The sequence below is a fragment of the Xiphias gladius genome, chromosome 21 (genome assembly GCF_016859285.1).
Source record: "Xiphias gladius isolate SHS-SW01 ecotype Sanya breed wild chromosome 21, ASM1685928v1, whole genome shotgun sequence".
In the NCBI taxonomy this organism is placed as follows: Eukaryota; Metazoa; Chordata; class Actinopteri; order Istiophoriformes; family Xiphiidae; genus Xiphias; species Xiphias gladius.
Genome location: NC_053420.1, coordinates 10418253 through 10440603, shown reverse-complemented (window position 1 = coordinate 10440603; position 22351 = coordinate 10418253). Strand labels below are relative to the sequence as shown.

The 22351-nt window shown below is 37.7% G+C and overlaps 2 protein-coding genes across 2 annotated transcripts; both read right to left on the bottom strand.

The window, feature by feature from the left end:
* Positions 1–99: 99 nt before the first annotated feature.
* pxmp4 (peroxisomal membrane protein 4) lies at positions 100–3314 on the bottom strand. The gene is made up of 4 exons (XM_040116526.1): positions 3108–3314; positions 2830–2892; positions 2518–2716; positions 100–2390 (listed from the first exon to the last, which is right to left on the bottom strand). Exons 1-4 carry the CDS (start codon positions 3218–3220, stop codon positions 2121–2123), a joined length of 645 nt encoding a protein of 214 aa, XP_039972460.1. The 5' UTR covers positions 3221–3314; the 3' UTR covers positions 100–2120.
* Positions 3315–5650: 2336 nt separating this feature from the next.
* itcha (itchy E3 ubiquitin protein ligase a) lies at positions 5651–21406 on the bottom strand. The gene is made up of 24 exons (XM_040115661.1): positions 21291–21406; positions 20068–20147; positions 19434–19575; positions 18528–18652; positions 17267–17398; positions 15956–16004; positions 15594–15772; positions 15128–15356; positions 14782–14877; positions 14257–14431; positions 13510–13579; positions 13248–13332; positions 12901–13029; positions 12398–12470; positions 12133–12204; positions 11939–12027; positions 11545–11704; positions 11301–11434; positions 10865–11005; positions 10475–10595; positions 10201–10305; positions 9743–9839; positions 9547–9619; positions 5651–8806 (listed from the first exon to the last, which is right to left on the bottom strand). The coding sequence occupies exons 2-24, from the start codon at positions 20090–20092 to the stop codon at positions 8707–8709; spliced, it is 2601 nt and encodes an 866-aa protein (XP_039971595.1). The 5' UTR covers positions 20093–20147; positions 21291–21406; the 3' UTR covers positions 5651–8706.
* Positions 21407–22351: the final 945 nt, after the last annotated feature.

Here is a 22351-nt window from a genome sequence, read left to right as displayed (position 1 = left end):
CACAAGGGACAGACACCTCCTACTGTTTTCTACTTCCAACATCCTATTCATAATTTTTATTTATTTATTTGCTTGTTTTTACGACTTCACCAATTTTTAATTTATTCATTTCAGTTTTTAATCTTTTCATTTACTCATTTACACATTTTTTCTGCACGCTTTGAGCCTGCTTATTTGTACTGTAAATGGACTTATAACTGTATCTTTAAAACATGTGCCCCAAAATGGGACACTCCTCCTCGTAGACTACATTCCAGGTGTACATTTTCGTGGGTAAGTCGGGCTGTATATGAGTAATCAGACCCACACAGTTCAATGGAAAACAGGAAGCTAGAGCTGATTACATTCGTTTCTTGGGTAGTCAGACCAGTAAACCTGACAAATTATACTATGGTATGTACTAATGTAAACTGTGGTACATACCATGGTATACTACAATAGTACTTCAGAGATGGTACCGTGGCGTATCAGTGGGTACCATGGTAGGTAGCAGTGTTATGTCTATGATGGAAAAAATGCATTAATGGAATTGGCTCTGAAATAACAGTACTGTCGAATGCAGTTAAGGGGCCTACTGTACTTAGCTTACTAAGTCATATTTCAGTAACTACAGGTTGCACACTGTCTAAAGCGCACAACTAAAACTAGATTTTCTGAAACAGAGTCTACGAGGCAAAAGGTTATAGCTCCTACTTACATACTGCAGGTCAGTTAATTGGTCAGATAGTGATAACTGGCTCATCAGTTAGAAATATACAGACAAACATGCACATCATACTACAATAATACATACTACATGGTAAACAATGGATCTGAGTTTTAAAAATACAGACACACTCCTGCACAACGAGTATGTTTTCTCTCTCTCTCTCACTCTGTAGAATCCTGGGAGTTCACTTGGGAAACATTGGTGTTTCAATTTATTTTGAGACTTGCCTCCCAAAGAAAATAGCTTTTAAATTACGCAACTCATGTTTGAGGGGTGGTGCACTCACCTGTTCAAAATGTCAGATATGTACAGTTTATTGTGTGGCATGCATTTTTGGTGAATGAAAACTGACTTTGTATCATGAGAGAGGCTGTTGCTCTGCGTACCTCTCTATCTACCTGGTGCCTTCATATAACAACTTTTTAAAGACAAAATTTAAAGAACTGCAAGAAAAACCTTTGGTTCAATCAGTTGTAATGAGTTTCAGCTCAATTCATTTGGGAAGATGTTGAACTGGCATAAGTGACGATTAAGCCTTTGAACAAAGGGAAAAACGGGGAACAGGTTTGACTAAAACTCGTTCATTCAGTCCCCATTAAATATTACACAATAATGGCACACCTTCACCAGTAAACTAATGAACTGAAACATGCACATCCAGTATTTCTTGTGGAGGTGCTGCACGATGGAGCATCATGTCTTAACAAAGGTTCCAGAATTGTTAGGGACTCAGCTCGTTAAAGAGAAGACACAAAATGTGAGTCATATGCTTATCTACAACACTGAATAAGCCTTTTTTCAGATAGTCATCATTATAACCTGCATACTGCTTTGCAGAAAAAGATGCCAAGCGCTACAATTGAATAGCTCTTTTTCAAACAAAGTATTAACAGCTGCCATTTTTAATTTTTCACTATTTGTCTATTATTATATAGAAGAACACAATCGTTTTTATTTTTAAACCAATTCACTTCATAATAATATTAATGATAATGACATTTTGTGTGATTGCGGGTTCACGACAGATTGCATTAAACATCTTTTGCCTTTTATTCTGTAGCAGTTGTATTTAGTGATATTTTTATAAAAATTAAAATCAGACAATTGCGCCAGGAAAATCATACTGGACACATATATCGATATTTAAAGCTGATTTTGTCCAGTAACAATTACATGCAAATATGCTGGTGTATTTCTTTGACTGGAAATTTGGAGTCAAAAAAGTATGAACCATGACACAAGAAAACACATACAGGTGGTCAATGAACCAAACATTAACAAAAAAAAATCCTATAATCAAACAGTAATTCAAAGAAGGCAACATTCAATAATATTGGAATATTAATAATTTTTTTTTTTTTTAAAGTGCAATTAATGCATTGTAGAGATATACAGAGAAAAAAATAAAGCTTCATTTCTGAGCAGCTCTCCGTGGCTTGTTATAAACAAGGAAGTCTGTTATGTCATGCCACACATTGCTGTCATGGTAGAGGTAGGTCATGGATGATTGCAGTGAGGGCTGGAGGGTGTGTGGGTAATACTCAAACAACCACAAGACCACTCCCCACACCAGGGTGGCGAAGAGCGGGAAGGGGTCGTGTTTAGGCTGGGGGATAAGTCTTTTCTCTACAGCCAGCCGAGACAGGGCGAACAAGATCCTGGACAGCAAGTACATGTTGATCTGAAGTAAAAAGGTAGGAGTTTTAAAACGTAGAACACCTTTACTAGATCAGTTACAGTGTTGTGCTTATGATGATGTGCTTGTTAATGTACAGGTAGGGGATCTTTGGACTACAAGCCTGTCATACCTGGCTATTGATGCCGTTGTTTTCGCCAAACACTAACCATCCTCCAACACAGGCAGCCAGAAAGGAGTGAGACTGTAAACTCTTTCCCTGGATCTTCTGCTGCAAGGCTTGCAATCCTTTGTATGTGAACACAAAGCATGCAAGGTTGCGGGAATGGGTGTAAGTGGCCTTCAAAATGGCTTTGAGCTTGTCCTTCAAACTACCAGAGGGAAGAAAAAGATGTTCAGACTTTAGAGGCGTAGGGGGTACTGTAATAGCAAGGTAGTGGAATTTTAAAAAATGCAGTAAATTACAGCACAGGTTTTTTTTTACCTGTCACTTCTGAATAGAAATGTCATAACCAGGGCATGTGGTGCTCTGATTTTGGCCCCGTATCTGAGAAATAAACACACACATCCATCCATAATTAGTATAGTGAACAAACCCCATTCAAATATATGAAGAAGAAAACGGTCTGTTGCAGATACATTCTCAAGATTCCACGGTGGCTCCGGGCAGCTAAGCTACCACTGTAGTACCACAGCTGTTTAGCCACGGACCTGTTAGCTTCCAGCTGTGTCGTAAATAAGAGCTATCCTTATTTAACTCACACGGCGCCATTTCTGAGACCTTTCACAACTGCCAATGCCGCTTTGTATTTCTCCTGTTGCAGCAGATTATTGACGGTATACAGAAGCGTTTTTAGCAGCTCAGGACCTGCCATGACTTCCAGCACAGCCAACGGGACACAAAATCATGTTGCACACATACTCCACAGCGATGTGTCACAGCGAAAGTTCGCCGCGGTGCTGCGCTGCCTTGAAGGTTCCTACGATGTAAATTCGGCTCAGTAAACTCCTCCGGTGTTTTTGTGCTTTTTAAAATTCTTTGTTTTGTGGAGGAGGATAATCCTGAAGTTAACGAAGGGATGTAGATAAATATAAACATTTAACTTAAAAACATTCCCTAATTTTGCATGCGTTAAATAATTCAGGGTAGATGAGGCTCCAAAACCGTTTGTTACTGTAGTGATATTACAATTTTTATTTAACCTGGGACACTTTGTGAGCAAAAATATTGTTTCAAGTCATCCACGAAGTGTGAAAAGCTTGGTAGAGTTTCTTTCCATTTACACAGGTGAATGTTACATTTACCTAGTAATACTATTAAATGAATGAACACTAAACCATTTAACTGTAATTTATCATTGTAGAAGAGGATATCAGAGCATTCATAAACCTGGGATATCTGTGATTTTAAAGGATAACCAAGCATGTGCATCAGCCCAGAGTTGCTGAACTAAAGGAGACAAACAAAACAAATGTTCAGTTTTGGTAGCCTCAAGACAAAAAGAAAAGTTTGCAGGATCAAAATAAAACCTTTTGTGCAGGAAATCAGCAACAGGGTATGTATTTGTGATTATTTAAAAGTGAGCCTCTTTATTTTTGGGAAAACAGTACAAGTTATATAGAGAGTATAATCTTTTTTGACTACAGTTTTTTTTACAGATTAAATGGCATGATCCAGAAGAAACATTAATACAGAATTTTAGATTGAAGTTTAGGAACCAGCCATTAGTGCCTAAAAAGATTTGAAACAACACTATACCTTTATTAAACCGATAGAGGTCAAGTACAGGTTTTCTATTAAGAATTACTCTGAAACTGTAGTTTAATTTACTGTGTCTGTGTGGTACAGCTATATACCAATCTTTGGTAATTGCATTAGTCATTATTTATTGCATATTGCATAATGTGTGTGTGTGTGTGTGTGTGTGTGTGTGTGTGTGTGTGTGTGTGTGTGTGTGTGTGTGTGTGTGCGCGCACACCATACTTAAGAGTGCAGACACATCTTATTACACCTTTCAGAGTAAGAAATATAAAGAACTACGAGACCAGTCTTTGGCTATATCCTGCAGGAGAGGTTTCAGTCAGGTAGCACAAATTTTAGGATTTTTAAAGTGGAACCAAAGAGAGGTCATCATTTGTGAACAGGAGCCAATTTAAGGGAGTAAACATATGAAATATTCTGGAGCATTCTCCAGCTCAACATCCATGTACTCAAAACACTCAAACTGGCACTTGTTCCCCATCTGACAAATTACAAGATACGTAATTAAGTAAGAAATCCAAGCAGTGTTTTTTGTGCTTTGCACCACATATTTTCTGTGTTTTCTTCTTTTTCGTAAGAGAAGGCATCATAAATAAATAAATAATAAATGAAAATAAATTATGTCTCATTTAAAACCAAAAAAAAAAAATCTTTAAGTTGTTGTGCTGTAGCACTGAACATGCTTTTAGTCATTTGTTTGAAATAGAAACACTCTAGATTTTAAATGATATCTACCTCTTGCTCCTGCGTGGTTTAGTCGGTCTGGACTAAAGTGTCTGCCAAATGAATGTAACGTAAGAAGGCATCATTAAGTACAATGTCCCGTGTGGTTGAGAATGTATTCACATCCTTTACTTAAGTAAAAGTAACACCACCCACCAAGAAAAAGTTCAAAATTTTACTCAGAAAGATATATTTACAATATAGAAAGTAGAAGTTCTTTTGCAGAATGCCCCTTTTCAATATTATATTTTCTGTAATCTGATTCGACTTCGTCCGAGGACAGTGTTGTATGCTGTACAGACTGTTAAACCCCTAGAAGAAAATTTGTGATTTGTGATATCGACTTTGTTATATTATTAGATTACTACTACTACTGTTACACCTACTGTTTGTGTAAGCGGTATTCTATGTTGTAGCTGGTTGGGGTGGAGCTAATTTTTTAATTTTTACTGCAGGGTTGTTTAAAATAACTGCATCATATTCTACACCAATATATCTGTATATATGCACCATTCAGCCACAACATTAAAACTGGTAACTAGTTGGATTCAAACCCAGACCGCTGTGGTAAGGACTTGGCCTCGCTATGTGGTACGCACCATACCAGGTGAGCTACTTTTTCAGTGTGAAAATATTACATACATGTAGTATGGGAGGGCTCACAGCTGGAGAAGGCCACACAACACGCTCTGTGTGTGTGTTATGTGTTGTGTGTTGTGTGTGTGTGTGTGTGTGTGTGTGTGTGTGTGTGTGTGTGTGTGTGTGTGTGTGTGTGTGTGAATTAAGGGTGATCCAGAGAATATGTATCATCTTTATTCTTTCAGGGGGGTTCAAAAATTGTAGCCACTAACAGGTACATAGTACTATTCTAATTTCCTTTCACAAAATGTTGGGAAAGCATTTTTTTTATATATATTATAAGAGGACAATGTGAAAAACAACTGTCGCCTTATGTTTAATTAGATGAAATTTACAATAAAAAGTAATGTGTATAATATTGTAATCAAACCGAATTATGTTGCAGTGATGATAATTATTACACTTCACAAGTGACCTGCGGGAGCCCAGTGTTAAAATCATTTTATTACTGTTTTTTGCTCAATCAGTCCAGGTCATTGTTACATGTAACCTATTCTCCAAATAAATAGTATGCAACCACTGACTTCCACTTATCAAAAAACGTTAGAGCTTCAAAAAAAAAAAAAAAGAAAAAAGAAAAAAAAAACCCCACAGTGATTACACTATCAGCATGATTTACAATGCAATCAGTACAATTAAAATGCTATTTTGCATATTTCTATACATTTAACTGCCCAACGATCTGGAACAGAGCAGGGATTAAACAGTGAAGCGGTTAATTCAACCAGTTTGGAGTGTCAAGGTGCTATATCATTAATTGTAATCTGTTAACATATTCAACAGTCAACATTTCAATCATAAAACCTATTTTTAATCCATTTATTTTTTACAATAATAATCTCTTCACAAGTCTGCACACCAGTAGCTACACAGTGAAATTTGTAGGTGTATGTGTGTGTATCGAATTGCTGCCAGTAAGGGAATACGTGAGATAATGTGAAACATCTGACACAATTACGTATAAAGCAGTAAAGGGGTATTGACTTGACCAGTGGGAACAACCAGCATTTTTTCCCTGTATGGTACCAGCATAATGAAATGGTATACAGCCACGTGGTTCATATGTGGGCAAGTTATAAGAAAAATGTCTCTTTTATACTGTATTTTGCTGGGAACTTAAGGGAACTTGCTGAAATTTAAATTGTAATTACGAATTTTCAGTGATCTGGGACATATATTGAAATTACATCATGTAATGATGCACCACAGCACCTATGCAAACCCACAACAGAGCTTGAGGCTTACTAGTTGTTAAAAAATATCACATTACAATTGATTAATTTGGGTGTGCTCATATTAAGCAAAAAGACCTTACATTAATACACAGTAAGAACATAAGTTAATACTGTGTATAAATACAAATCACTTTTCTTGATAGGCCTGCTAAGGAAACATTTCAAATCCACAGTGATGAAGGTAAAACAATTGTAAAAAAGATTAAAATTTATTGTCCTTAAAACTGCTTTTAAGGACAAATCAGAATTTGTTTTTAATGTAAAATAAAGGACAACTAACAACTCAATAGTGACAATTGATGTAAAATTTGTAATCATTTAGGGGATGTAAGGAGCTGATTATACGTGGTGACTTTGAAGTCAAATGGTTTACAAAAAAATAATTAAATAAAATCCTTTGGTAGATTGGTTCCATAGTCATTTTGATAGTCTACCTGATACTAAAAAGAAATTTTAAGTTTGACATTAGTAGAGCTATTTTTGGAAAAGACATGGAATACACTATTACTGTACAAATCTGAATACCTAACACCCTATAAAACTAGGGCCAATTACTATTACATTAATTCAAAATCTTAAATGTCAGTTTAAGCCTGCAACTCAAGGGTGAATTATATGTATTAAGATATCAAACACATTTTTCTACTTTGTAAGTATATTTACATAAACTGCATTAGTCACTTCACACATTAAAACAGTTAGAATTGAGTATTTTTCATTAATGATCTAGGATAATACTTAATTCTGGATATCTACCACAGAATTGGCTACCATTCAGTGGGATTAGGTCATTTAACAAATCACTGTTTTCTATTAGAGAATACACCCTAGTGCTCCCACGTCATCAGTAACAGCTCATTATCAAGAGAATTCAGAAACACTTCACACTTTGGATCTCCTACGCTCATAAAGGAAGTGTCTATCCATGGTCAAATAGGCTGATATTATATAGAGCACGGACTATTTTGGGAAGGCAAAGTTTGTCAAATCAAATCCCTACCAAAGCAGCTTCACCATATACTGTACACTTGCAAATATGCAAATGTTCTCTACTTCATATTGGGGATTTAAATCAATAGTGAATGCTGAAACTGAGCAAAGTGCTATAAAAATGATCAAACAAATCACTGTTGGGCTCTATTATTGGCAAAAATGTTTTCTACAAAACTATTGCACATAAAAATACAACCTCTCTTAAGAACAATCACAGCCATCATACTGCTTACATAACTATGTTCAAAGTTTCAGCTCATTAAGTAAACAAATCAAACTTTCAAAATAAGAGAAAACATTATTACAATTAGCATGATCATATTTATCAGCGTTATTAAAGAAACTGCGTATGTGCTATGGGAGTCAGTCCAGTCAATCAACTGTTGGAAAAAAAAAAAAAAAAAAAAAAATCTGCCATCCATCCTTTCAACAAAAGAAAAATTAAAGTTGAATCTGAAAGACCGAAAACCATATATGTGCCTTTTATGTTGCTTTTAGATATGAATCTCTTTATTTTAAGTCAAAACCCACAAATATGGTTCTTTCCTCTGAAAATATTTCTTTCTGCACAGACCCGAAAGGCGGCTCTCTTAAGAAGTTACTACTGCAATGATTCACAGATGTAGGTGCAGAAACTGCACTTGCGAAATGTACAGCGAGTGCAGACATGTCAGAGTGAGAAAGGCGTCTCCTAAGTGAAATCAGCTGGATTAGTGAGGAACTGATCATATGCGTGAGAAGTCAAACAGGGTGAGGAAGATTCACAGGTCACTTGTGGAGCATATTAATTGATTAAATGAATCTATTCAACCAAACATCTTAGAAACAGTTGATGCTGCATTTGATAATGCGACAGAAAAATTAATATTTGTATGTCCATCTACCAGTTTATAAGCAGCTCCTGGCTGCAAGGAGAATCTGTATGGAAAGTGCTCTTTGCTGAAATGGATATGGCTCCTCCAAGCCCACTGCTCCACCCTCTCATCCTGCATCTCCTGCTCTTGTTGCATTACTCCTGCCCAAAGCCTTCTGTCTCTTCTATGGCAAACATGAGCTTCTCCTTCAGCTGCTCGTAGCTCTTGTAAGGAGGGAGGTCCAGACGATTAAAGCTACATGGAGAAATGAGACAGAAACGTGATTACTCTTTACAGAAATATACCAAATTCAATGCGTAACCTCTTAGATTGAGCACTGTATTAATGCATCACTACAGCAGCCAAATCACACACAAGTCACAAAACAAAAACAACGTGTGGAAACTATGGGGAGTAAGAAAGAAGGATAATTAATGAAATGACTAAAATCGTGACTACATAAAATAAAAACTAAGACCATACTCTAAATATAAAAAGATATATAACAATAGTGTCTGGTAATATTCTATACATGATTAGGTCAATATAGATAACTGAAAAGAAGTGCTTAGTTGCTTACAAATTATTACCTTCATACTTGGTTTTAAACATACAACAACTGGTGATTTAAAAAAATGCTTTTACTTGTTCCGTGTTACCACAATTAATTATCTCGTTACTTAACCTACCGATGACTGAGAACATTTTCACGTATTCACTGCTGCATCAATTTTGCATGATAATGTAGAAGAGCATCTGCTAAATACAGCCTTGGTAAACTGTCTTATCCAGGGTACAGCAACAATGCATTCTCACACAGTATTAAATAACTTCAAATGTGAATAAAGAAAGGCTTGCAAGTGGTTTAATCAGAAATGACTATGAAGGGTTTGGTCATGGGAGTTTAATCCTACATCTGTTTGGATAAGGCATCTGGCCAAATACTTGAAGCAGAAGAACTCCTATGAAAGCAGAGGCAGAATAGCTGGTCTTACCATGTGTGGCTTCGTGGAAGCCAGTTGTCTTTTCCCACTTTCTCGATGCAGAACTTTTGGGGGCCGTTGCTTCCTATATTAAATCGATATTAAGCATAAAAGAAAATTAAATCAAGAAAACTGTTCTGATTTGACACACTCTACAATGTGTGTGTGTGGTTGTGTGTGTGTGTGTGTGTCTGTCCATTTTGCATACCCATCAGGTCAGCGAAGCCACCCATAGGAAGACGGCAGGTTCCCGTGACAAACTGCAGCAGTCTCATCCTCTTCTCATTGTCCATCTCCTTCACAAACTGCCAACAGATAATTTTATGTGAATAGCCCTTAACAAATCCAGTATGACATAATTTTAATAACATATTTTATTCCTAAATTCCCAAGTTTTTATTTGTTTTATTAAAAGTTTTGACAATCCTTGGACCCAGTGAAGACTCTCAGTCTGTGAAGCAGCAGCAAAAAGTGATCCAATCATGAAGTTTTAATTTAGAAGTCAAGGAAAATGAAATCCTAAGTACACTAATGGCACCACTATTGTGCAGTATTACACTACTACAGCAGGAGAAGAAGAAGGGATACATCAGAAAGGGTGTTTTAATCATGCAGTTTGACTGAAAGGTACAGTCTGAGTCTGTGGTACAGTACGTATGTACCAACCTGCCAGAACCAGAGAATCTGCTTGCTACTTCGGGCATAATGCCTGTGGATTGTGTTTCTTTGCCAGTCCACCAGGTCTATCTCCTGCATACCACACAGCATCACCTATGGGCAAGAAAGAAGCAACATCTTTACTGTGTAGACAACACATTAAAAATGGGATGTTTGGATGTTTTTCCCTACCCAATCAACGGCTTTTAAAAGGACAAACACCACCCCAAACTTCAAACTTTCCTGCTTTAATGTAGGTTGGAGAGAACGGTTACTTCAGTACCTCTAATTCCTTAGCATCAAAGTACTGAAGGTATTGTTGGGGCAGAACTTCATTAAAGCCCTCAAAGAATGCCTGAGTCTGCTCCTCCACACCTCTGGACAGCCTCCACTCTGCCACCAACCTGAATACAAAGATGTGAAGATGAACATCATACATTTCACACAGCGTGAAGATGAACTGTGGAATTGAGTGTGACCTTTGAGCTACTGGTTGCTTGAAATACTGAAGACCTAACCGTAGCAATTTTAGTGTATTGTACTGTTGCAATTATAGCAAGTCAGCTTGGATGCCACTCAGTCAATCAGTAAATGTTTTAGATATAAAAGTGAATGTAAATGAGGTGGATGAAGACAGACAGTACGTGGGAAGCAGCAGAGGATGCAGCTGTACCTGATGTATTCCTCCTTGTTCTCCTCAGTTACTTGGATGTTCCCTCCGTCTGGTTTCAGCTCATGGGTGGTGACCTCCCCCAGGATCTCCTTGTCGACTGAGAAGAACATCTCCAGACCACACTCCTCTATGTTATTATCCCTGCAGGCCAGAGAGTCATTATCAGAATGAACACAGTGTAAATAGGCAAAAACCTGAGTGTGCTGGACTATATCCATGTATTTCCATGCCAATACTACAGCTCAGCAATGGAATATATCCTAATGTGTAACTTCAATATAAAAAAAAAAAAGAAAAGAAAAACTAGGTTACACTACAGCAGATGACCAACATGCCGTTTTAGCCTGTCTTTAACACAAGCCCTCCCTATCATGCACGTGTCTATCAGCTACCCACCCACCAAGTCACACATTAAGGTTTGTATCCCCAGACCTACTTGATCCATATGAGTGAGTTATAAAACTCTGGATCTATGGACTCCAGGTCTTTGAGACCAAGGGGTTTGTTCAGGATACGCTTGTAGAAGGGCAGGGAGAAACCCGTGTCGATGAATTTGCCATGGAACAAGGCCTAGAAAGGAAATGCGGGGCTGTCAGGTGACATGATCTTTCTTGTGTGACAAATTAATCAAGCCATCAGTGTGTGTTCACATACTGATGGCACAGTTAGAAGTGTGTTACCATGGCAATGAAGCGTCCTATGAACTTGAAGTACTTGAGGTGATCGGGGTTGATGTAAGAGGCAGGGTTGATCTGCAGACAGTAGTTGTCCTTGCCAGCATACTCAAACAAACAGTACATGGGGTTCAGTACCTCATGAGACAGCAGGAAAAACCATTCCCTGAAAACAGAACCACAGTGGGCAAAAAGAAGTAGTCATACTGTTTGAGTGAGGTGGTTTTGCAAAATCTCGTAGATCAGGACTTAAAGCGAAATCACAAGATGTTACACTGTTATTATTACAGAATGTTTAAAAAAAAAAAAAAAAAAAAAAAGGTACAAATGAGGACATAACACACTTGATTAATCATACAATTAGATGGAATTGTACAAAACAAAATTAAGTTGAACTTACCTTGCAACACCTCCATAGTCCAAGCCCTCCTCTCCAGGAAAAATTATCCACAGTCGACGCCTCAGATCTTGAGGGTGGAAGCTCATGATCTTTAAAGATAAAAGAATTAAAAGACTTCCGCACCTTGAGGATTGACAACACAGTGCTGTTAAACAGAAAAACAGAGTAAGAAGACAGCGTATTCAGATGATCACCTGTTGGAATGAATCCTCAAACAAAGTTTTCCGGGAGACGGTAATCTTAATGTGCTGAGCAATCGACATTTGCTAAGGGGGGGGAGACAAACAAACACATAAAATAAATAAATACTTACATTTTAGAGAACTTGAGTGCTTTGTACACCAGCAAACTGGCTGTGTACATTATCTTTTATGTTTGCATATTCAAGTACTGGAAGTACTTAAGATACAGTATCAGTAGCTACATGAAGCTGTGCTGGGATGTTCAAATAGCACATACCTGACACCAGAACCTGAAGTATTGCACTTTGGCTTTGAAGTCCCTGACATAGGTTATGTGTGGCCCATTCGCACTGTGGAAAAGATGAGAAGAAAAATTATCACCGTCAGATGAACAACTACATTTAGGTAATATATTCTGTATATGCCTCTATTTGTAGACATCCATGATTTGAATAGTGTAATGATGCTGCCATTCTGTTACAGTATGTTGTTTAAGGATTCTTGGATTAGGCTTTTTCAGGCCGATAGAAATCACTAAATGTCATCGTTAGGATCACCTGACATTTCACAGATAACTGATCTGATTTAAAAGGATTTAAATATGCACTGGTCAATATTTTTATACTGCCACTGAATTAATTTATTGAAGTTAAGTCTCAGTTAAATTAATCTAAAGCCCTTAGTGTTCAGGCTAGTTTTTAGAATACTCGGACAGCACAACCTTTAGCCAAGGATATATTTTAATGTGAGGCAGTTTACAACACAAGTTTGACAACTTACAGTGAAGATTTCCCTGTGCGAGGGTCAATGTAGGTTGTGGTTCGCCTGTTGTGGTCTACAAAGTAGGGAATACCATCCACAGTGAACCTCATCTCCCAACCCTCTGGCAGGGGCTTATCATTCAGAAGCCTGAATAACACAAGTAAATACACATAAAACTTTCTGTTGAAAAATAGTTAGACACCTCTCACAAGCGCCTCTCACAAGCAATAAGTTTAGGTTATTATCTTCAGCTACAACATTACGTATCACTGAAATGCCAGAATCATTTATACTTAGTAGGAGGTATAGCAGTGTCAAGATGCACATTACATGGCATACATCCACACACACAAGCATACACTCACCCTTGCCCCCTGGGGTCCTCCCACTGTGTCGTTCGAGTCGGATGATGAACAAAATAGACTCTGCCATTGGTGTCTGTTCTTTTTTCTGACATAAAAAAAAAAAAAGCATTATATATTTTTTTTCCAGTAATAATCCACTGTCATGCATATCTAGTAAAAACACAGCCATAGCTTTAGAAAACATCTTTTATTTATTTTTTAATCTGAACTACACTTCAGTAACTACAACTAAACTAAATGTTCAATGCTCAGTGATATTTACCCCAACCATGTGGCAGAGGTCCCAGTGGGTCAAACTCTTTATTTGCTGTAGCTGCAAGCTGGTCTTGGAGCTGAGTAGGAGAGAGAATGTGACACATGTTTATTGAGTCCAAAAAAAAAAAAAAAAAGAGTTTCTCAACTATGTGTCTTAAAATGTGTAAGCCATAACTATCCATTACTAGGATCATACAGAGCCATGCAAAGTCAACCTGATGTGAGCTTTTTTCAGTAGAGATGTCAAATGTGTCATCTAAGAAAAGAAATGACTGTGACTGGGACAGTTTACAACAGCGGTTCCTACACTAGGATATCACCAAGAGGGCAGAAGTATTATTTTGTAGAGTCCTGAGATAATAGTTAGAGGATACCCAAATTCTCTCTAACAGGTTTAATCTATGTAATTTGTGCACGGCCTTTAATGTTCTCCCAAGTAAAATAATCCAGCCTGAAAAGTGAACACAAAAACCACCAGTTTGGGGATCACATCAAAAATGTTGAAAACCAACAACTTATACAGTTTCCTCACAGGGTAATATCAGACACTAGAAATAAGTGCTTTCAGTAATTCCATGTATTGTCCTCAAAGAGATACAGTACGTACAAATGTTTTTTAATTCCTCAAAATATCCACTGCATTTTCCCAATAAATAAATCAGAACAAATACAGTACATGTGACAAATCTTCAAAATGTGTTTCATGAACAATGAATACAACAAATCCAGTAACTTAGACTGTGACTGCTCTCACCCCATAAATGAATCTCTGGTTAAACTGCTGCATGGCTCCCTGCAGCTGGCTGCGCTGGTGCTGCCACTCCTCATAGTTACGCACTGACTCCTGCGTAGGACGTTGCCACGTAGTAGTTCGGGTCATGTGGTCGACATAGTACACCCTACCCATCGGATCCACCCTGCGCTCCCACCTACAGAAAAGGGATAGTAAAAAGAAGGCAATGCTGAGTTGACAAAGTAGGACAAATGGCAGATGCGCGTAAGGGGTCCAGCTGACACCAATGTTAAAAGCACAGAGACACAGGTTATTTCAAACTTTTCAAGTGCTATAACTCAATTAGAACTATGACTAGATTAAATCTAAAAACATAATGTGAACAAAATAAAGTGCAGTTCTACAGTAATGGTTACAGTGGTTAGAAAATATGTCTTTACTGATCTGATATTATTTTGATGGTATTATGACTAAACAGTCCAACAGACCAGAGCAAGGATCACATTAGTATTGATGGTGTAAAAGATGAATCAACTGTTTTGGTACCCTGCAGGCAGAGACTCAGGCCTGTCCCAGGTTGTCCTTTTTTCAATGTGATCCACATAGTACACGCGTCCATTTTGGTCCACCCTTTGCTCCCACCTGCAGAGACAATACAAATGAATGGAGTGAGCGGAGACAAAGCACAGGAAACAAGTTTTGAAAGGAGGCCAACAGCAGAGCAAACAGATTCTGTCATTGAAAACCTAAAATTCTTTAAAATACCTAGAATTTTGCTAAATAATACAATATCACCACAGATAAATATTTCTAAGGCTGCAATCTAAAATGCCTATTAACGGTGACAACAGTGGAGACTTGCAGAACCAAGTGTAATGGCTTGCTCTTTTACCCTGGTGGCAAGGGGCCGTTGTTAATGGGTGCGATTCTTGGAGTTGCTGCGGCAAGAGCTGCTGAGGCAGAGGCCCCTGGTTTGGGGCCACATGCTGTTTGCGAGGAACCTGCCGTCGCTGCACCTGATTCATCCTGCTGATCTGAACACCCACTGGCAGACACCTGAGAGGAGCCATCGGAAGCTGGGCCTTCACTCAGCTCACTAGGGGAAGAACTGCTTGAAGAGGCTGAGGAGAGGAGAAAGGATAAGGGCAAAGGAGAGAACCGGCAAGTCTGTGAATTAATTTGTATTTCCTCTGACCGCAGTCATTACACACAGAGATATACATACTGTTTCTTTATATGAAAGAAAATCCATGATATGTGAGAATTTGAAATGTCTCTTATGTCAAATTGTATGTGAGCTTATATATTGCTTATATATAAGTCTCTGATGTCACTTTGATGTCTCATGCTTTTCTTACTTGGTGAGGCTGCAGGTCTGCGAGGCGTTGGAGGAGGAGGTCTGGTTGGTCTGGGAGGACGTGAGGCAGTGGAGCCCCCTAGAGACCGGGAAGGAGAAGCTTTACCATTGACAGCTCGACCATTAGGTACAATGACCCACTCCTCAGAGTCACTGGAGGGAGATGTGTCTCTGCTTGACCTGGGGATCAAAATGTGAATATTAACACTTGTGTCAATCTACAGGTACAGTATGTTTCTTGAGTATTTACCCAAAAGTAAACAAAAGAGAGTCATGACTGGCATGCTTTTGTTTACCAAAACCCTGACCCGTGATATGCGCAAGAAAAGCATGTATAGATCTATAATGAAAAGTTTAGTAAACCTGTTGCCAGTGTCTCCATTTTGTTTCGCTTTTCCATTTGGAACAGCAGCTAGAATGGCAGAGAAAAAGAAAACAAGCAACATGATTTATGTAGAATAGTTCAGGATGCTACAACTACAGCTTGTCAGCAAGAAAAGGGTTTACTTAACACTTGAGTATTTATTAACATTTGGGAGTTTTAAAAAAAACTGACAGCAATATATATTAGCTGATATTTGTTTTTTTTTTAACAAAAAAACCCATTTAAAGCTGTTGATAAGGATAAGGATCCTTTGATAAGGGTCCCTTAAATTTTGATATACAGTAAAAGAATTGTGACCCAGATATGTACTAAGAGTGACATTTTACAGTTGAAAAAACAAATTTTTCAGTGCTCTCTGTACGAAAAGTATACGTTGTGGGATTTTCTGTAATAAAAGCGGATTTCACACAGAGATTGTATTTCAGAGTTTACTTCATGATCACAAACATTATCCATATGGACTCAGTGCATGCCTTAGCCAAAGATCCCCAAAAGCAGTAAAAGAGTCATGTTTATGGTGGTGGCCATGCCCGGTACAGAAAGTTACACAGCTCTCCATCCCCCTCAGTTGATTCACATTCCGCAATTAACTGGTACAACAGTTGCGTGTTTGTTAATTTCTTTATCAGTGTCTTCTTGCTTGGAGGTATTCTGCCTCCGCATCTTATCTGCTGAGAACTGGGAGTTAAAGGCCACATCTCACAGCTTCGCTTCTAATTTATTTCTACTGTGGCAAACTTGCTAGCCTCTGACGCAGAGCCTTAGCCTTGGCCTTTCTAAGCAGTCATCAGCAGGCTAAAGTTCTCTCAGTTAAAGGTTACATGGTAAGATTCAGAATGATCAAACATGGTGGAAATTGAACAACATTACATTTGCAGTAACGGTGTTCAAACGTGTACGATAAAGATATGCAAACTTGATAATACGTGTAGTATGTGTAATTTCCTCCACATTTGAAATGGTGACACTATAAACTACCAGCTGAAATATACACCAATACCGATATATCTGTGACAACCTAATATCAGTTGATGATATTAGCCACGCAAATGTATCAATCGGGCTCTATAAAGACCTTAAAAAAAAAAAAAAAGAAAAAGAAAAAAGAAAAAAAGGGCAGTAGTTGAGTGTCTTTTTATTTTGACAAAGATTGAAGATTATGAAACTGATTACAAATAGGAAAGGAAGAATCTCTCAGTAGACTTATAAACTTCAAGTAGTTAACGTTTTGGTAATTGTGGTAAACCTTGTACCTTATATTGGGTTTAACTCTGTGTGTGGTTCCTTACCATATTCTCTCTCTGCTGGGGCAAAGGTTTCGGGATCCACCTGCATGCCGTCCAGGCAGACTGACAGGTCACCCACAACATCCTGGGGGTCTCTGTCAGAGGACAGTTGCAGTGTCTGCACCACCTCACACACTGGGATTGGGACATAAACGTCAAGTTGAACACATCAACAGGTACTTGTAATTTGCAGAATTTATACACACAATTAACACAATAACCCGCATTAAACCATCAAACCAGAATGAAAACACGTGCTAAGGTTTGACTGAGGTAGTCAAATTGCTTGTGTATGTGTATGTGTCTGTGTCTGCAATGTGATATCTGAGATTAAAATTAACAAACACTTCTGTTAGGATAGCTCCCCTGACTGGTTCTTCATTAAAATCTAATTTTCATCTAACAGTAACAAAAAAAAAGTATTTTGTTACTGTATTCAGCCCTGCTAGTGGAGTATGGGGCTTTAAAGATGGCAGCGTCAGTCAGCTCAAAGCACTTTATTTAGTCACATGTAGTATAACAAGCAACATAGCCTTGAGAGGCTGCTAGCAGGGCTTTCAGAATCTTGTTCGGTGTTGGCAAGTTTAAGGCAAGCAGCTGTAACACAGAGCATGGATCAGAATTTAATGGTGCATGGTTTGTGCATGCTGGACAGGTCTGAGGGGAGCCACTGTATTGAGTTATAAACATACTCAGAGCGCACAGAAGGTCATAAGTTTAGGTGATGTCTCTATCCCAGTGAAAAGAAAACCTAGTAAGTGGTTAAGCTTATCAAAGCCCAATAAAGCATTCTCATAACAAACACAAGCAGATATGCACTCTTACATAAGTGTGTATAGTGTCTTAAGTGTGTACAACATCTGCCAAATATAATATGCTGCTGATAGACATCAACACACAAAACAAACATTGAAAGTGAGATTACAAGAGATACAATTTATTAGTATTATTAAATCAATAAGCCATGCAGTGGGAGCTATTTCCTGATTGCCTCATAATGTTCTGTGGGAATCAACCCCCCTGAGCTTGGAACTAATAATGCCATTCTCTACTTCTTGGGACAGCAATTTTTTCCCCATTCAAGAGAAATAGTGACAAATAATAACATATCCAAACAGCAAACGAGATGATAGTGTTTTAATGTCAGCAAATGTAAAAGTTAGTTTGAAAGTTAGGAATCAAATATTTAACTAACTTTTGGGAATAACAAAAAAGGAAAACACAAAGCTTATCCCATAGCAGTAAAAAAGTAGTGTGAACTCACATTTCAGGTCGTTAGTCTTAAGGGTCTCAAGGATCTCCAGTGTGGCTATTCCTAACAGGATGTCTGCCTTCAGTGTCTGGTGGCTCCAAACACGAAAGATCAGCTTGCTGACCGGAGTCACAATTCTGCAGAAAAGTGAGAAGATGACATGGTACTATATGGGTCAACAGCAGAGAACTAGATTAAGGATGGTGTGCACTAATGCTGAAAGGATTAATAGTCAAATAATCAGGTGTGAGTAGATCAATCAGTGATGATTGTGGTAATCTTTTTTTTTGTTTCTTAAGCTGGGGGAGGTCTGCTGTAAAAGGCTACAGCTTCTTAACCTCTCCTTTCACATCTCTTTTATTTCAGTTATCTTATTCATGATTAAAGTCATTCATGAAGTGTTAATACCAAAGCTTTTCCGGTGTATATACTTCAATGTGAGAGCTTGTTTGCTTTTCTGTGTTTGACATCACTGCAGCTGAATACATTTTTGGTAAGATCAGAAAACTATTTTGGGACATCAATTCTGAGATCTAGGGTGGTAACAACAGACACAATTTCAGATTTGATGCTATCTGTGAATTTGAGACACTGTGCTCTGATTATTTATGCTACAAAAAAATTCTTTATGCTAAAATGCCCCTGTGATGGGTTATTATTACAGTTACGAAATGATTTATACACACTGGGCCCTATTGTAACGGCACAACCAAAACAATCATCACAAAGCAGTCAGTGTTGGGTGCAAGGACTGTGTGGGTTAACCAGCTATTTTCATTCAGATATATCACATATTGGTTAGTAAATTTAGTTCGGATTAGTAATATTTCTATTACCATCTAGCAGAGCATCCAATAATTCATCAGCTATTTGTTAAACTGCTTGTTCTCCTATCACAAACACAAGAGTTGTACTTACACTGTGAAGGCCTGCTTCCATTTGGGACTGTGTGTGTTGTTGCACTTCTCAGTCCTCTTTGACTGGCCATCCACAGCTACCTCAACATATGGACTGGGACCAAACCAGTTCTTTTTGTTTTCCTTCAGCCTAGCTGATAGCACTAGAAAGAAGAAAACACCAGTAGGTAACATACACTCAGTATGCAGTTTATTACGTACACCTAGCTTAAACTAATACAGTCCAAAACAACAGTCTGGCAATATATCCTACATTCATGGAGTTTATGATGTTCAGTTTTTAATGGAATGGTTTTAGAGATAAAAACACCTGTCCATACAATGCAATACAGTTCAACAGCACCACAAACTGCAGCTTGCGATATGATCACAAAGTTGCTGCAACATGCTAATACCATTAACACATAAATATAGTCAAACCACTTCCTGTGCCTCCCAATGCTAACCATAACAACAATCAGTGACAGCTCTCAAAGTCTTTTCTTAACTACAAAAATCTAACTACCCACAGCCTGCAACTTCCCATAACCAAAGTCAAACAACACTCAGCACTACAACTTTATCAATTTGTCATAATTCTTGTCTCATTCTTTTTAGTAGAAGATCTTACAAATCTTGCAATAACAATAACTTACCTGTGACTTGCAGTTGGGCCTTCATGGCTCATCCATAACACTGCAGCCCTGTCTGGCTGCACCGAAAGGACCTGCAACAACTGCAACCAGTGACATCAACCGTGAACATGGGAGACTCAATGCAGGTAACCTACTTAAAGATTGATTAGGCAATTAGGTTGCTAAAGTAAGGGGAAACTATATCCTGGCTTTACCTACAATGACAAGTATGGTTTGAAGAGCCTATCTAACTAAAACAAAGGGCTATGTATGACAGTTCCCGGTATCTGGAGACATTACAGTGAGTGTGTTTATAGTGATGTTGACCCAAAGATACAACCTACAACCTACAACCAAGTGTTTGATCTCCTCAATAATATTTCAGGTGAATTTGCTTTATACCATGAATTCAAACATACATACATTTTGCACACATTTTAACATAATTTCTACTGTATATAGTCCCACTGAAAGCCAATCTCATTAATTTATTGCCTGGCTCTGTCTAACTCTTAAATCGTGTACAGTTTTACCAGTTGTGAATTTGACACTACGGCTGCCATGTCTGCTAAACGGAGATGTGAAATTCTATCGTTCACACATACACTCCGCCAAAATGCACGTTACCAGGTGATTTGGCTTAATCTTAGCTATTTCAAGGAACCTCTGAGTACCTTCCATAACAGAAAATCCCATCTTTAACTTGGCTAAATTAAGTCTCACTAAACTTACCTTGCTAATCTTTGAAAATATCCTTTGACAGAACAAGAAGATAGTTTAGCTTATTTTTTTTGGGGGGGGGGGTTACGTTAATATAGCTTGAAAGAAAGATGTAGAGTTCATCAGACAACAACATGAAGTTGTCAGAGGGGCGACGTGTTCCTGCTACTTGCAACATGAAGGCAGTCCAACTGTAGCTTAATAGCTTTATCTGTCAGGTTAGCAGGAGGGTTAGCCAGCAGGAGATTTGTTGTCAAGACAACTTCAAACACCAGCCTTTTGTATATTAACGGTTTCTAACGGGATACTGTTAAAATGTATTACTGGTTATAAGTAAATCACTGATAGAAGCCAACAAGTTCCACCACCTGGCGCAACTTTGCTCGCCGACGTCCTGAACACCGAAGCTTTAGCATCGACTACCGTAAGTAATGCTACACACTACCCGGCTCCTTGAGCGGCTTCGATCATTCAGTCGAGGGAATCTTAGATTTCTCGTTCCGTTAACGACTAAATGTCCTTACCTGATTTATGCAGGCGATAAAGGGCCACGCAGACTTTAGTTTCAGCAACGACTAGATTGTTGACAGGTAGCCGCCTGCCTTCAGCAGAGACCTGTGCTCCGCTAGCCAGAACAAGACCAGCTTTTCCGGTACCAGTTCTTCAAAATAAAACGATATCTGTACAATACCAAATACGTTATAAGCTGTAAGCCCTATCTTTTTTTACATGAAATTAGCAGTTCGGCATTGGTGGAAGAAGTATTTAGATTCCTTACTTAAGTAAAAGGTATCAATAATACAATGGTGTAAAAAAATAAAATAAAAGTAGAAATAGAAATAGAAATAAAAGTACAGAATTATCATCAGCAAAATTAAAATTATTATAAGTAAAAGTAGCCATCTTGCAGAAAATCATTAAAACTGTTACTGATGTTTTAACATTTTGCTGTTATAGTTAGTCAAGTTGGTACTAATTTTAACTATTTTATATACAGTTTAGTAGTTTATTCTACAACAACTAACCATATTTTATGTTTAATTTGATATTAAGTTGATCTTTGTATGTCAAATCTTAAGAGTTACTAGTAAAGTAAAGCTGTGAAATATATGTGTGGTGTGTTTCTCTGTATAAGTATAAAATAGCATAAAATTGTAATATTCAAGTAAAGGAGTTTTAAAATTGTGCCTAAGTATAGTACTTGAATAAATGCACTTGTTACCAGACGGTACAGTCTGTAAAACAATTCAGTGCAGTTAATATTTTATTGCCACTTTATCTTTTATTACTTAGTCATAACACCAATAATGACAGGTCCAAAGCCTGCATGAAGACATAGTTGTGCTACCTTTATTCCTACGCTTGCTGTTGCCTTTAGTCTCTTCTCTTAACTATTTTGTATGTTTATGTAATTATATTATAGCTGAAATGATTAGTCAATTAATAGATTAGTTAATCAACAGAAAAATAATCAGCAACTATTTAGATAATCAATTAACTGTTTATTTTTCTACATTTTTTACTATTGTTGTTGCCTCAGTTCACTATATTTATTATTATTATTATTATTATCATTATTATTATA